At 49.0% G+C, this 14,296-nt stretch overlaps 5 protein-coding genes across 5 annotated transcripts; 2 read left to right on the top strand and 3 right to left on the bottom strand.

Annotated features, from left to right (window-relative positions):
• Positions 1–306: 306 nt before the first annotated feature.
• N7503_005229 (uncharacterized protein) lies at positions 307–2,574 on the top strand (the record flags this gene model as incomplete). The annotated part of the gene is made up of 2 exons (XM_057064776.1): positions 307–417; positions 472–2,574. The coding sequence occupies 2 exons, from the start codon at positions 307–309 to the stop codon at positions 2,572–2,574; spliced, it is 2,214 nt and encodes a 737-aa protein (XP_056922519.1).
• A 1,903-nt stretch (positions 2,575–4,477) lies between these two features.
• Positions 4,478–5,621, top strand: N7503_005228 (uncharacterized protein; the record flags this gene model as incomplete). The annotated part of the gene is made up of 4 exons (XM_057064775.1): positions 4,478–4,744; positions 4,818–5,294; positions 5,348–5,433; positions 5,486–5,621. The coding sequence occupies 4 exons, from the start codon at positions 4,478–4,480 to the stop codon at positions 5,619–5,621; spliced, it is 966 nt and encodes a 321-aa protein (XP_056922518.1).
• Positions 5,622–6,190: 569 nt separating this feature from the next.
• Positions 6,191–7,354, bottom strand: N7503_005227 (intradiol ring-cleavage dioxygenase; the record flags this gene model as incomplete). The annotated part of the gene is made up of 1 exon (XM_057064774.1): positions 6,191–7,354. One exon carries the CDS (start codon positions 7,352–7,354, stop codon positions 6,191–6,193), a length of 1,164 nt encoding a protein of 387 aa, XP_056922517.1.
• Positions 7,355–8,872: 1,518 nt separating this feature from the next.
• ptcG (type 2C protein phosphatase PTC1) lies at positions 8,873–10,782 on the bottom strand (the record flags this gene model as incomplete). The annotated part of the gene is made up of 2 exons (XM_057064773.1): positions 8,873–9,256; positions 9,322–10,782. Coding segments are annotated over 2 exons (1,845 nt in total), but the record flags the coding sequence as incomplete, so codon positions are not given.
• A 1,293-nt stretch (positions 10,783–12,075) lies between these two features.
• Positions 12,076–13,926, bottom strand: N7503_005225 (PPIL2 family peptidylprolyl isomerase; the record flags this gene model as incomplete). The annotated part of the gene is made up of 3 exons (XM_057064772.1): positions 12,076–13,764; positions 13,839–13,855; positions 13,917–13,926. The coding sequence occupies 3 exons, from the start codon at positions 13,924–13,926 to the stop codon at positions 12,076–12,078; spliced, it is 1,716 nt and encodes a 571-aa protein (XP_056922515.1).
• Positions 13,927–14,296: the final 370 nt, after the last annotated feature.

Here is a 14,296-nt window from a genome sequence, read left to right as displayed (position 1 = left end):
GTCTTATTCTGGATTCAGACCGCTCTTTTTGCAGATCATAAAATGTCTAACGCCATCAGGATTATAGCTATCTAAAAGCAGACGTCCTTTAAGAGTAATGTCGTCATTCAGGGTTGTTTCTTGAGATATCAAGTTTCCGATATAGTAGCATCTCGGTATAGTAGAATTAATATAATGCGGTATTTGGAGAGCCGTGGTTGGTCCGAGTGGATCCCAGCTTTGATGTTCGGGAACATTTTGCTCCGAGACTTGTGCTTCCCCATACTTTCTCCCCCAAGTCCATGGCCACTGTCAAGGCGTCGCATCATGGCGGCCGTCAATCAGAATATGTTTGATGCTAGCATCACCATCGATCGCCCCCGTGGCGCATCGTTGATGGTGCTGCCGCTGAATCTGATTGCCCAGATCGTCACAAATGTCAGTTCCCCCCACACGTGAAAGCCCGAAATTACTGACGTGATGAATGCGCAGGTCGAAGATACAGGCGACCTCGCCCGGTTATGTCGAACATGTCGCGTTCTCAACTACATGGCCCTGCCACAGCTCTATCGAAGTCTGACGCTTACCTCGTACGACAAGATCCGTTATCGCGATGACCAGCCTGAAGGAATCGGGAGTGCGAGCCCGTTCACCATGGGACTCAACGCAGTAATAACCCGACCGTTCGCGTCGCTAGTGCAGTCAATTACCTTGCGCGGTGACTGGAAGGAACCTGATTTAGAAGAATATGCTCAGGTCGGCCGTGTGCCGGACTCGTCGATGTTGCTGAATATTGCGGTGCGGGCGGCGATAGATCGCACGACGAGTTTGGAGAGCTTCAGCTGGGAGCTCAATACCAAAATGCTTGATACTGTCTACGCGGGCCTAATACAACTGCCTCGACTCCATTCCTTAACAATACGATTTCCCTCCACCCGCCATCCACAACCTACGCATGTGCTTCCGCCCATGCCACATCTCCGCTCGCTCAAAATCACCGACATCGACCCTCTTTGCTATCCGGATGATATCGCGACCATTCTCTGGAAGAGCAAGAAATTACGCGAACTTAGGCTTCATTGGTCACCCCGTATGCGCATTGCGCAAGAACCGAGTATTTCTCTGCACAATTATTTTCGGAAATGCATCGCGGCAAAACAACCGCTTGCTGTTAAAAAGCTATCTTTCCAAAACTTGTATGCCTTCCACAGCGAGGAATTCAACCTTGCATTTGACCCGACAACCGTGGAAGACGTCACATTCCTGAGCGGGACGGATAATACCGGCTTGATGAATACGTTTGTGGAGCAAAGCTGGCCGACGGTGCCGCCGCATAAAAAGTTGAAGATTAAGTCGATCCGCATGGACGCGATCTCAAAACGAAATTCAGAGTTTCTAGGAAATTTCAGAGGACTCGAGCGAATGTACTTTGTTAACGTTACTTCTGAAAACCCGGACTGCCTCAACTCGCCTCGTCTGACAAGTGCACCCGCGGCATCGGCGCTCACCCCTCCCGTGTCCGAGAATCCTCATGGTACAAATGGCACAACAGCCAACTCTCCCGCCAACCTCGCTTCTCCAGCCAGCCAGCTCAACCTAGCGTTTGGTGGACGGGATAGCTACTTGTCGGGTATTACAATGAACCATGGCGCATCACTGCGCCATCTTCTACTCTGCTCGAAGTGGCCTCTCTCCACGGCCATAGTTGCACGTCTTGTTCATAGCTGCCCGAATTTGGAGCAGTTGGGACTAGCAACGGACTTCTCAAGCATGGATTCTCTTGGAATGCTAGTTCCTTTCCTCCGGAAACTGGTAGCACTTCGACTTCTGATCCCTGCCGGGTCACCAGCGCCTCAGAATGGTCCACCTCGGGGATCTCATAATAGTCCGATAGACCCTGGAGAGAACCCGTTCTGGAAAGCCAAGAATTTCCATGCCAAAGCCTTTTCCCCCTCCGCGAAATGTGTCAAATTTGCCCCGGCAATCGAGGATCACATCAATAATGCACGCAGTCTGGCAGATATTGTGGACTTAGATGACGAAACTTTGATGGAGATGATGAGTTATGACTTGGCCGACAAGCAGATTTTCGGTAACGTCAAGATTATTGGGATGGGCTGGAAAGTCTTCCAGCTGGGAGACTTTTACAAGGCCCCGGTCCCTACGTATTATGAAGATTCCGAAACCCCTATCGCCGGGTCACCAGATGAGAGCCTCCACAATGGCAATCGTCCCACTGGAGGCACACCAGACCAATCGGCCTCAGCTACAAAATCCATATATCCTGCCCTCCATTCTGAGGCTGACCCTACACGCGCATCTCACAATTTTGCTGCACCGTCTTTCCCAACTAGGGCTCACCCGCCTTCATCCTTAGGGAAACGCACAAGAAGCGATGAAGATAATGGATATGCGGACGCACCGTCATCACGACATCCATCCGAATTTCGAGAACCTCCATCACGAGTACAGTCATGCCAGACCGCACCTACCGTAACCGAAGACGGCCAAATATGGAGACGCCGTATGAAACGAGTAGGCTGGGATGTGGTCAAAAATTGGGAGATCTGGGCGCTAGACGCACAAGAGATCTGATCTCACCACAGACGAAACAAAACTTTGGCTTATAGAATACTATGTCACTTTGCAAGGATGGCTCTGGTGATACAGGAGTTTGCAGGGCAGTCGGTGTTGTTTGAATCTTTTCTTCTAGGGTCTTTCTCCTATCATCAAGTTGGCGAATTATCGGAGTATATAGGCTTTGATGGGTATTTATTTTGCGGTTGTATGGACCCATGTCATTCCAGGCTCTACGCTTTTGATTGGGTCGGAGGAGTTTATAGATACCTTTTTAATCTCAAATAAGACATTGAAATAAGGTCATAAAGATGGTAATTGATCACCTAAGCCTATCCATTTACGCGCAGATATGACGCAGGGCTTTGTGAACAACTCACAAAACAGGCAAGTATATCGAGGTCGCTTTCTCGGAGAAATTGAAATACAAAACCGCAGAGAGCAAGATACAGGAAAGGCTGGACGACTTCAAATTTAGTCTTTTATATTTTTGGGGGGTATAAGCAATTATACTGACCTATACGGGTTTGCTGTGATGCACCTAATGGGTGCGCGCAGGGTGGGTGAAGGCAAGCCTCGAGGTTTGAGGCCGTTGGGAAGCCATTGTATTATCCCCGAGCTGTTGCTACAGCGGGTAGCCGACATCGGGGAAAGAGTCGAGGTTGGAGAACAAAGAGAAACAGAAACGAGATAAAGTACCTATCCACATTGCTTAACTACTCAACCAACCAGCAGCTGAGATGATCTAGCTCGATCCCCACTTAGGATTTGACCCTCAATTTTGCGATCACTCTTATCATGGGGGCTAAAATCTGCAGAAAATAATTGAGACAGGCCACTGCTTCTTTTCAATATTGAAAGAATCAAAAGCTCAAAAAAGAGATAAATGTTCGATACCTCTAGTCGAATATGTGACTATTGGCGAATCGACCAATTCGATGGCCTAAGATGAGTGTCTTTTGAAAAATTGCTCTAGTCAGGCCATTATTGACCCCGGGCTTGTAGGAAGTAAATTGCTCGTCTTTTAGTAAAACTCCGAAGAAGCTCCTTGCGAAGATAGGGTTGATTTTATAGTACTTGTGACTAAGTGGTGCAGTGGCAATCTTAGATGGTGTGTCGTTCGGTCAACAGATGTATCACTACTGTACTTAATCCATGGATTTGCATAGTATTTATTGGTTCTTCGTGTGTCCAAGAATCCAGGGTCTCAAATACAGTTCACTAATCAGGCTCGAAGAATCAGTGGTAAGGTAAGACAATACAAAATCAGTCTCAAGCGGGGGAATTCCGGGAAGCGTCCAGATTTATCCTAGTTCCGGACTACGAAGTCTCTGCGCTTTCAATCCTTTCATTCGTTTATCGTCTGTAATATAGTTGGAATCAGGATGTCTTACAGTTGTACTAACCCGCTCAAGCGTGTTTCAGAACGGCACTTGAAGCGCCAAACCACAACGGAGATCCTCTTTTATCACAAGCTTTTGAAGCTCGGCTAAAACACCAAAACTCTCCAAAAATACGACACTGCCTCGTACAGCGACCCTGCATTGGCACATAAGTTTAACCGACTGAAGAAAGCACCCCGCATGCCGAGCCCGGGAGGTCGAACGCCTTGGCGCAGTCGCCAACATAAAGCAAATCCACCAGTCGGGGACCCTGTTTCAGCCCCGACGCCATCGTCGGATGTAATGCACTTGTTCAGAACGAACCCCACATGCGGATTCACTCAATTGGGTGTTGAAGGAGCCCTTTAGGACAAGACTGATCATCCGTTTAGTGCCATGCCAAGGGTTCTGATTCCACGAATGAGTCCTTGCCCGAGATTAGATGCAAATTGGTTGGAGCCAGTGTAGATAAATAGTTCAAGTTGCCCTAAGTGTTTCGAAAAGCATCCTCAGAATCATTTTCTCCCAGGTCAAGCAAAATGGGTTCTCGGCATTTGGCTCTACCGGTGGCGCTATTCACGGCACTAGTGCATGGATATGCAGACCCTGGTGCATGCTCAGGACAGTGTGTTGTGTCAGACCCGACACTGATCCAGAGATCCTCGGACAGCAAGTATTTCCGATTCTCTACTGGAAATGAGATTTCGTATGCTAGTTCGTCTAGCATTGCGGGACCATGGACTGTTATTGGGTCTATGCTACCGGATGGATCATCTATTGATCTGGATGGAAACACTGATCTTTGGGTGAGTATTTAACCTAACCTCCAACTTTCTTTCAATGCCAGTATCTGACTGGTGGTGGATTTTGCCACAATAGGCCCCAGATGTTCACATCGTCGACGACCTTTACTACGTCTACTACGCCGTCTCGACGTTTGGTTCGCAAAACTCGGCTATCGGCCTAGCAACATCAGAGACAATGGAGCTTGATTCCTGGACCGATCACGGATCTGTTGGCGTTGCTTCTTCCTCTTCGAAGTCGTACAATGCCATTGATCCTAACCTGATCGATGCTGACGGCACCTACTACCTGAACTTCGGCTCCTTCTGGGACGATATCTACCAAGTTCCGATGAATTCTGCAGCAAAGAAGACATCCTCGTCCTCGTACAACATTGCCTACACCTCCTCTGGCACTCATGCTGAGGAGGGTGCATACATGTACAAGTACGGTAGTTACTACTACCTGTTCTACTCTGCCGGTATCTGCTGCGGCTATGATACATCGCTGCCCGCGAGTGGCTCAGAGTACAAGATTAAAGTTTGTCGTTCGACTTCGCCGACTAGCGGATTTGTGGGTTCCCCTGGGTATACGTTTGATTGGTATGAGGCTAATGCTTTCATTAGGTTGACAAGACTGGTACGGCTTGCACTAGCGGTGGTGGTACTGTCGTGTTGGAGAGCCACGGTACTACTTACGGACCAGGTGGACAGTAAGTTCTTCTCCTTGGAGTCTTTCTTTCTACTGGTACTAATGTTTAATAGGGGTGTTTATGATGATCCCACTTACGGACCCGTGCTTTACTACCACTACATCAACACCGATATTGGATATGCCGATAGTGACAAGCAGTTCGGATGGAATGCCATTGACTTCTCCAGCGGATGGCCTGTGGTGTAAAGAATGAGCACATGAGAACCCAACATACTGCTCAGGTCTTCATACCTGTCATTCGTAAGCTATCTTTTTGATTAAGCCAGTTCACATGCGTTCAGCCATGGTCGTGACTCAAATTGTTGGATTAAGGGACCTCAGAGTCAATGAATATTTTGAAAACATCAATACCAAGCTTGTACTACTTAGATGCATTTGATTTGTCTGCAGCGATAATCCAAACGTGCATCGGTCTATATTTATACATCTCCCGAGGTCATTCATCGGATACATAAACATACTCTTCCAGATGAATTCAGGATCCCTGGGACAGGTTTATGTTCCGAATATCGCTTAGTGAGGGCCGAGAAGACCCTTTGGAGAGCCGATGGTATATCTACTATATTCTACCTAGCTTACACTTGGTATGAAGATTACTGTTGTATTGAGCGGAAACTAGTGGAAACCAAATAGATTGTGTCATTGATACTCACTAGGCCTGCCGTGATATACACCAATGCCGCATCATCCAAGTAAACAACGCCCGAGGCGCTACATTTGACAGCCACTGGACAACCAACCTCTCTTGCACAGGCTTAGTGAGATCTTCGGCGGAAGCCACCAGCACCGGACGGGCCAGAGCCAGTAGCACCAGGAGCACCACTAGAACCAGTAAAAGAGGGAGAAGAATCTCCACCAGCACCACTAACATCATCAGTACCACCCCCAGACTCAGCAACACCACCACTAGCCGTGTAAACAAAGCTATAGTTAGGATCATAGGTAGCAGAAGTGTTAACTGCAACAGTGACCCAACCCAACAAACCATCACTGAGATCATCACCCAGCTTCACATAATTAATAACAGGATCCGAAGTCGAGTCCGCAGTCTCTGTAGAAAACACACGATCGTCCGCATTAGTCGTGATAGTAATGTTGTTACTACTATACGGATATGTAGCCTCAACCTCATAGATAAGATCCTGATCCCAAAAGAACTGGCCAATATGCGCAACAGTTCCACCGGTGATAGTGTTATTCGCCAAGACAGTCACATCCAAATGCGCAACAACATGGTGATGAGTCGTCCGACCAGAGTAATGACCCGGGAAGAGGGTATTAAACTGCACAACACCATCGCTATCAGTCGGTTGAATGCCACGCAGGAAAGTCGCGTTCAAATTCGACGTATCGGCCGTGTTTCCATTGCCGGTAGCCACAAGACCAGAGTAAACACCCGTAGCATTGCAGTTCCAGATATCAAAGTATAGGTCCTCAATCGGCTCACAGGTCTCCACGTCGACAAACTGAGCGTCGAAAATAATCGGCACACCCGCCTGGCCTTCGCGGATGTCTGAGCGGATCAGCTCGCCCAGCACGTAGTAGGGACCTGTCTCGCCTTCAGGGTTCAGAACACAGGTCGAGCTGGTGTTGAACAGACTATCTGCGGGTGTATATGCAGTGATGCTAGAGTCATTGACCAAGTGGGATTTTGCGAGGACGTCGTCCGTGTCTCGAATTCCTAGGTGGCGGCGGTGGAGGTCGTAGGTTGCGCGACGGCGGGCCTCGGCTCGAGCATTGAGACCGCTGGACTCGAAGCGCTTTGCGCATTTCTCTAGGCCGCGACGGGCGTGCTCTTTGAACATGCGCTTTTGGAGGTTGGCGTGGGCATCGTGTTTCTCGTGTTCGCCTGGGTGGGCGAGGACAGAGGGAATAGTCAAGCCCAGGAGGCAAACTTTCCACAAAGCAGTAAACTGCATCATGAAAGCAAAAGATATATGATAAAAAGTTTGTGTAGAGGATTTTTCAGTCAATTGAGAACCTTGAAAGCTGTCTGATTCTAGTTTCCTTCATGAGGGCTATTCATCAATCCTTTTATACTTCTGATGCACCCCTGCTCATCACTCATCAGTATACATCCATTCCGCAACACCCATATCCTGTTCACCAACGGTGATTGATTCAAAGTGCTGACGACTCCTTTCATACCCCGGTTTCGTCTGCTGCGTAAATTGTGGCTAGCGATTGGTCTGGAATTTCGTCACATTGCCAAGAAAGGTCTAGCCAAGTACCTGCCAAGAGGGCTAAGTCGCGGCCGCGCACTCACGGAGCTTGGCCTTTCCAATTATGCTTCGAACCTGAAGGAATCCATATCAGACTTGGGGTCCTTGAAGCCGTTTGGTGGATTTACAATAAATTTCGTCATCTTTGGCTTAAGCCACCAGATATGTTGAATATTGGGCAGGAGGGTGATCGACAGTGTGGACGCGGCCCTGATGATCGAGGTCGTTCTATCTTGAATATGGGGTATAGGATGAAATCCACGAGCCTGTGTCGGTTGTGATAAATCAGATTCCTGTTGGGACCGATTTTGGAATCATTATGCTGATACTGAAGAGAGGTTTTGATCATTTGTTATCATTTTGGAGGTGTGTTTAAGCCGCGAATGATAATACCTTCTAATCTCGAGTCAAATCATTTGCAACACATGCTAATATAGGCGTTTAAATCAAGATGAAACTATTGACCCCTGTAGCCAAGATTTCACCGGAGCAGAATTTAGCGCAGATGTGCATCATCGATCCTGAACTAAAATAACATATTGATTTCTATCCAATCTCCGGGTGGCCCAGGCGGACGTGCTGGTCTAGATGGAGCCGTTGGTGGGCCTTTGAAGGGAATCTGCCGGGGAATCACAGATGACCCGGTGGAGTAATCATCGATCAAGTTAAATTTGGAAGTGGAGGACTCTTTGCTTTGGTCGAGGACCTTTGAAGCCTGGCGTAGACGAAGATCAACGGCTACGATTGCGATGGTTCTGCGTACAATTTACATTGCAGAATAATATGGCCATACATACAGTTACCATGAAACGATATTCAATAAAAAGGGCAGCGTTCTTAATTTCATGAACCCAGGTTTGAAAGTGGAAGATCCCAAATATCAAGGGGGAAAAGCCAACAGGATATTATGACGACCAGGCCCTAATCCCTAGTTGGCAACATAAACATTTAAGGTGAGGGTGGAAACTCATGACTGACGCCGATGTGCAATGTAAATCAGATAGGCAAGAAAACATAGAAAACATGCCAAGAAACTCCGGGTTCCATTCCGGCCACTTTGCTCTTGAAGCATTGAAGTGAGGTCACGGAGGCAAGAAGAAAACAGAAATGTGCACGTTCTAATCGTTTGCTCACGGCGTCTTCAGGACCAGCTCTTCAGAACTGGTCCGTATTCTCCCAGTCAGTGAGGAGAGGATTTGTTCGGACTGAGCATGTCTACTCAGGCAAGCTACCGGAAATCCCAAACCCGGGTTTTTGATCTTGGCTGGCCTTCTGGACAATGTCTAGACCGATCTGCTCTGTAGGAGGCTCCAGACTGTTGAGATCTTGGCTGGCAATGTTTTTCTGCGCATCCTCCACAATCTTATCGGCTTCACTCATGCCGCGTGAGGTTGAGTCGCCGTCCACGCCGATATGCTCGGACTTCTTGTTCACTATATCCTTAACGCGGTTGGAGTCGAGTCGAATCACCATGCAAGACAAGTTGTCGGTACTAAAGCGTGCGAGTGCGTGTTCGACCAGGATCTTCGAGGCACGCTGTGCGTCTTGTATGTTTCTGATCAGATCGACCGCCTCTTGGTCGGTGCAGACATCCCACAGCTAGAGAATTTAGTCAGTTGAAATGGCTAGACAAGAATGATTGAAAGGTCGGATTTAATACTTACCCCATCGCAGGCAAGGATGATGAATTCATCCGCATCGGGCTGGATGACAGTCTCGGTGGTGTACGGATGCCCTGTCACCAGGTCTTTGAGATAAGCATCACCCAGAGCTCGAGTGACCGCCAGCACTCCATTGACACGGTTGTTGAGGATCAATCCACCGGCATTGGCGATGCGCTTGCCTTCATTCTCATCGCTTCCCTTGTGGTCGTACGACAAACGAAGCGCTTTCCCGTTGCGACACAATACAATTCGTGCATCGCCCACGTTGGCCGTGTACAAGACCCGCTGGCGAACAGCATTTTCTTGTAACTTGGGAAGAGCACCAGATCCTCCCATCGGCGTGTCTTGGGTCGGAGTTTCGACAGTGTCTGAATTGTCGTTCTTATTCGCTGCCGCCATAGCGGCCGGGGCAAGAGCGGCGGAGCCGGTGGCCGAATGTGAGCTCGGCACGCGGTCCTCCCAGCGGAGCACAGCAGTCACAGCAGTACATCCACTGTTCTTGACTGGCAACTTCTCCAGTTGTTGATCAACACTCGTAAAGGTTTGATCGAGAAGCTCAGGCACAGGTGCATTAGGACTTTTCCGCATGATCTCCTCAAGGATCAAATGCAGTTTCTTACCGCACCACTCCGCCGCAAAGGTACCGGCATGCCCGTCGAATATAGCAAAGTAGCCATTGTCTGTTTCTACCACGTTTGACAGCTCTCCAGAGCGAGAGTCATTGGGCGGGGAGGTACCATTTAAGTCGGGCGACGCGTTCGGGGCTGGGGTCCCCAGGAAGTTGTACAGGTATGCATGCGTATCTTCCATAGTACGACGACATTTTCTATTCCGGTCTTCTGTAACGCCGACTCGGAATGATGATTTTGCGGTAGGGCCTGATTCACCCGCGGAGTTATTGAACGACCCTTGTGGGACACTCAGGGCTGGATCCATCTTCCCCAGTCTCTGTAGCGGGCTGTCTGAACTTTGCGGGCTGCTACTGATTCCCGAGTACTCCTTCACGTTGGAGCTGCCCCCGTTGAGACTCAAAGAGTTTCGGGCGTTGCTGAAAAAGCTGGCAGCCTTATTGACAGTGCTACTGCGACGACGCTTATCTTTGTCAGCTGCCGGAGCCTGGTCGTCGCTCTGTCGGCGGGTAAAGAATCCGGTTCCAGGCGGCGAGAACCTCTTGTCACGGGGACTGGCGTTTTCCGGCTGGAGGCTTGCGTCGTTGTAGGACCCCGGGATCGGGGTTGGTTCTATCTTGTCTTTGGGTGGGCTCGAGGCGCCACTGAACATTCTGTTCAGCAACCCACCCTGCGAAGAAAAGCTGCGGCGCTTGTTTCCTGCCAGCTTGGATAGATCCTTGGATGACACAAGGATTGCGGAAAATGGGCGGGGTCGAAGGTTGTTGGGGGGTGAATGACGGGGTTTTCGGTGACCTGACGTAGTGTGTCCACTTGAGTAGAAGAACACTGGCTGAGTGTCCAGAAGCATGTTAGTATGATAATCGCCAGGCCCAAGAACACAATATCAAGTCCAAAAGTGCAATGCAGCAATAAAGAGGCATAAGGCAGGTGGCAGAGGCAATCAACTGATGTTTCGCAGTTTTGGGCATGATCAATGGGGGGGCGAAGAGGCGAGTGACCTCCGTTATGTATGGGGGCGGGCGGGCAATAAGATGAAACAGCGCGGGAGCCATTGCGGGAATAGATGAAAGGGAGTATGGAATGAGATGCAGTCATCGCGAAAATAATACCGATACAACGCGATATTGATCAACCTTTAGATTGCGCGACTGATCGATCTCTCAGATTGCCCAACCCCACCCCCACGGAACCTCCGGGGGTGACAATGGAGATGAAAGGGAAGGCCATGCTTAACGTACCGTATGAATAAGGAAGGGTCTGATAGCTTGAGTAACAAAAGGATCCGACGGATCGATGATGGAAGAATGAGAGAGGAAAGTGAGTTCTGGTGATGCGATCCGGATGGGGAAACCGATCCTAACTCCGCCCCGTGGAGCCAAGAACGGAGGAGTGGAGCGGCTCAAGCTTGGAGGACGTCACTGTAGTGGCTTCCCAAGGGAGGGAACTTGAAATATCAAATGATCCCACTTTTGAGACTCCTGCTACAGAGTACTTGATTTCGATTAAATTCGCTATGTCTCGGTACGTAATTCGCGGATCGGCCGATCCCCGTCCCCCTGCATATGGATCTTCCATGGACTATATAATCAATTATTGGGAAGTACTCCGTTTATTGATTTCCTCTGACTAGACAAAATCGCTTTCCTTAGCTAAGGGTAAATGGTATGAGAGCTATGTGATTTGTATTAAAACAGCTTGATTACAGTCATATAGTATTATATATGGTTAAAGGTACTTTGTGAATATGGCATATCCAACTAAGTAACCGAAAGTGTTAGAACAAGACTAATGGATCTTGGTTGAATGTGACATTAATGGTAAAATTTAAGGTAGAGTATCTGAACCTTAGAAGTCTAAAGCAATATTCATGAATACATACCCAAGTATGTACTTCATGACCTACGCCATCACCTCCATAAGCACCTTCAGAATCACCTTCATATCATCACATCCATGAGTTGGGTACCTCCCGGGCATGAATATACTCGTTTCTAAACTGTTCCCTAGAGACACCATGCTGTGATCGTTATTAAGCAACGGCTATATACATACAAAACCGGGTTGTCCACATATAATCCACCCGGGGCCCGCGCCAAGAGAAAAGATAAAAAGATAGAAGAGACTACCATGAGCTAAAGTCTCCAAAGCCACCCGTACCTTTCACCTTCTTGCGGGCAGGTTCTGGAACAGGCTCTTCGTCAACGTATTCAACAATCTCATCTTCTTCTCCACGGTCAGCCAAAGCAGCCTGGAGGTACTTTCCTACCCCACTGGGAGCACTCTCGTTCGATTGGGCGCCAGGGCCACGTACTCGCTTTCCTGTCCAAGTCATGCGCTCGTCGTCCACACGACGAGTACTAGTCTCATCCTCCTCCAAGGTAGTAGTAGAACCATTCTTGGCTTCCTCTGCGCGCTTCTGGTTTAAGAAATCTTCAAATGGGTCCACAAATACGGTGACTTCCTTGATACGAATTTCCGGGATGGGTCGGTTAGTATTTGCTTCCACTGGGTGGGTTTCAAGGGCGTTAAGCGTAGTAGACGACGGAGTGGGATCATCGATGAGACGACCAAAGACAGTATGCTTGCGGTCCAGATGAGGGAGGGCTCTATACGCAAAGAAGAATTGACTGCTGTTGGTATTCTTGCCCTTGTTGGCCATACTTAACGTGCCTCGCGCATCGTGCTTCAGAGGCCCATCGAACTCATCAGAAAAGTATTTGCCCCAGACACTCTCGCCGCCTCGGCCAGTGCCTGTGGGATCACCACCTTGGAGCATGAAGCCTTTGATGTTGCGATGGAATGTGACATCCTTGTAGTAACCTTTCTTCGCAAGCTGGATGAAATTCCATACAGCCTTCGGGGCATGTTCGGCATACAACTCCACATTCAGATGCCCCGCAGTGGTCACTAACCGGGCATAACCCTTACCCTTTACCCGACCGCGCTTCAGCATGTACTCCTCTTCAGATAGAAGTGCTAACTCGGCTGAGGTATGAGGAGTCAGCCCAGTGCTGGTAAAAGAGGCTGCAGCTTTGCCAGTGGTAAATCGTGCCGCGTTGTAGGGTGTAGGCTTTCCAGGTTGAAAGGCTCCAGGCTTGGCAGCCGAAGTCACAGCCCCCGTCTTGGAAAGTGCTTTCGAAGCAGCAGAGCTAGCCTCCTTCTCTGCTCGGTCTGCACGTGCTTTTGCGACAGCTTCCTTTGCTTTCAAAATCTTTGCCGAACTTCCTAGCGCATTGGTGTTGACACTAGCTGAGGCCTGTTGCTCCTCCAGAAATTCAGTTTGGCCCTCTTTCAGATAATTGAACGAGCTGAGGTCGCGAGATTCGATATTCTGCGGGTCTTGTAGAGTGATGATGTCTTTGCGGCTGAATTCTTCGTCGGTAACCAGATCGCGCCAAAGCTTTCCCTTAATGTTGAGGCGTTCAACAGTGTCCCAGGAGAACACATTTCCCGTATTCCGTAGTGCGACAATGTGGGTGTTATCTGTTAAGACCTTGTATGTCACCGGATCGACGTACTCGCCCTCCTCATTTTTCGCGATCGTAAGCTTGATGAGATCAGAGCTCTTCAACGGCGACCCGTCCACTGGGTTTGTCCCGTGCTTCTTAATCCATGGAATGATATTGGTCAGGTCAAAGATGACTCCTTTCTGTGTGCAGACCGGGTGGGCGAAAGGTTGGAGTGACAGGGAACAGAAATTGAACGGGAGGCGCTTGAATGCTGCATGAGGTCCACCGCGTCTGGCCTTGCCAACGCCAGCGCCCGCACTGGCTGAGAAGGCATCCTCCGAAGCCCATTCAGAGTGTGTGATCTATAATAATGTGAGAATTAGTATTCGAAAATGCGATGGCGGGGATTTTTCTCATCGAGAAGTTGTAGGCGTACGTAAAGCTTATCCGTTCCTAAGCGCGATCATATTAGAAATTGTTCTCAATATGCTTCATCGAATGTAATCAAGCTTACCTTTTCCCATAATGTACGAAGCTCAATGTTGTCCTGCGCTGATTGCAAGTCGAAAGATCGCGAGAATGACGCAGGAGGAACTAACTGTTCTGGGACTAGCGACCCCGATATAGTTGACACCTTAAAATCATGGTTTGCTTATCACGGCGATAGCGCGCGTCTCTCCCCACGCGTTGCAAAAAAAGTAACTATATTGACCCGCACTTCCTGAATCTTTCATCCCCTCTGCCCAAGGGACTTCTGTTAATGCATGCTGTCAGAGCAAGACCCCGATCAACACACATTGCTCGAATCTTTTCCGCCAATTGCGCACCCAGATTCTCCGAGCCCCTGAAGGTCCCTGCCTATTCATCAGCACGACCCGCGTCGGAGGACAGCGC

The sequence above is a fragment of the Penicillium pulvis genome (assembly GCF_028828015.1).
Source record: "Penicillium pulvis strain IBT 33274 chromosome Unknown contig_23_segment0_segment0, whole genome shotgun sequence".
Classification (NCBI taxonomy): domain Eukaryota; kingdom Fungi; phylum Ascomycota; class Eurotiomycetes; order Eurotiales; family Aspergillaceae; genus Penicillium; species Penicillium pulvis.
Note: the sequence above shows the minus strand (reverse complement) of the source record. Positions and strands in the feature narration are given on the sequence as shown.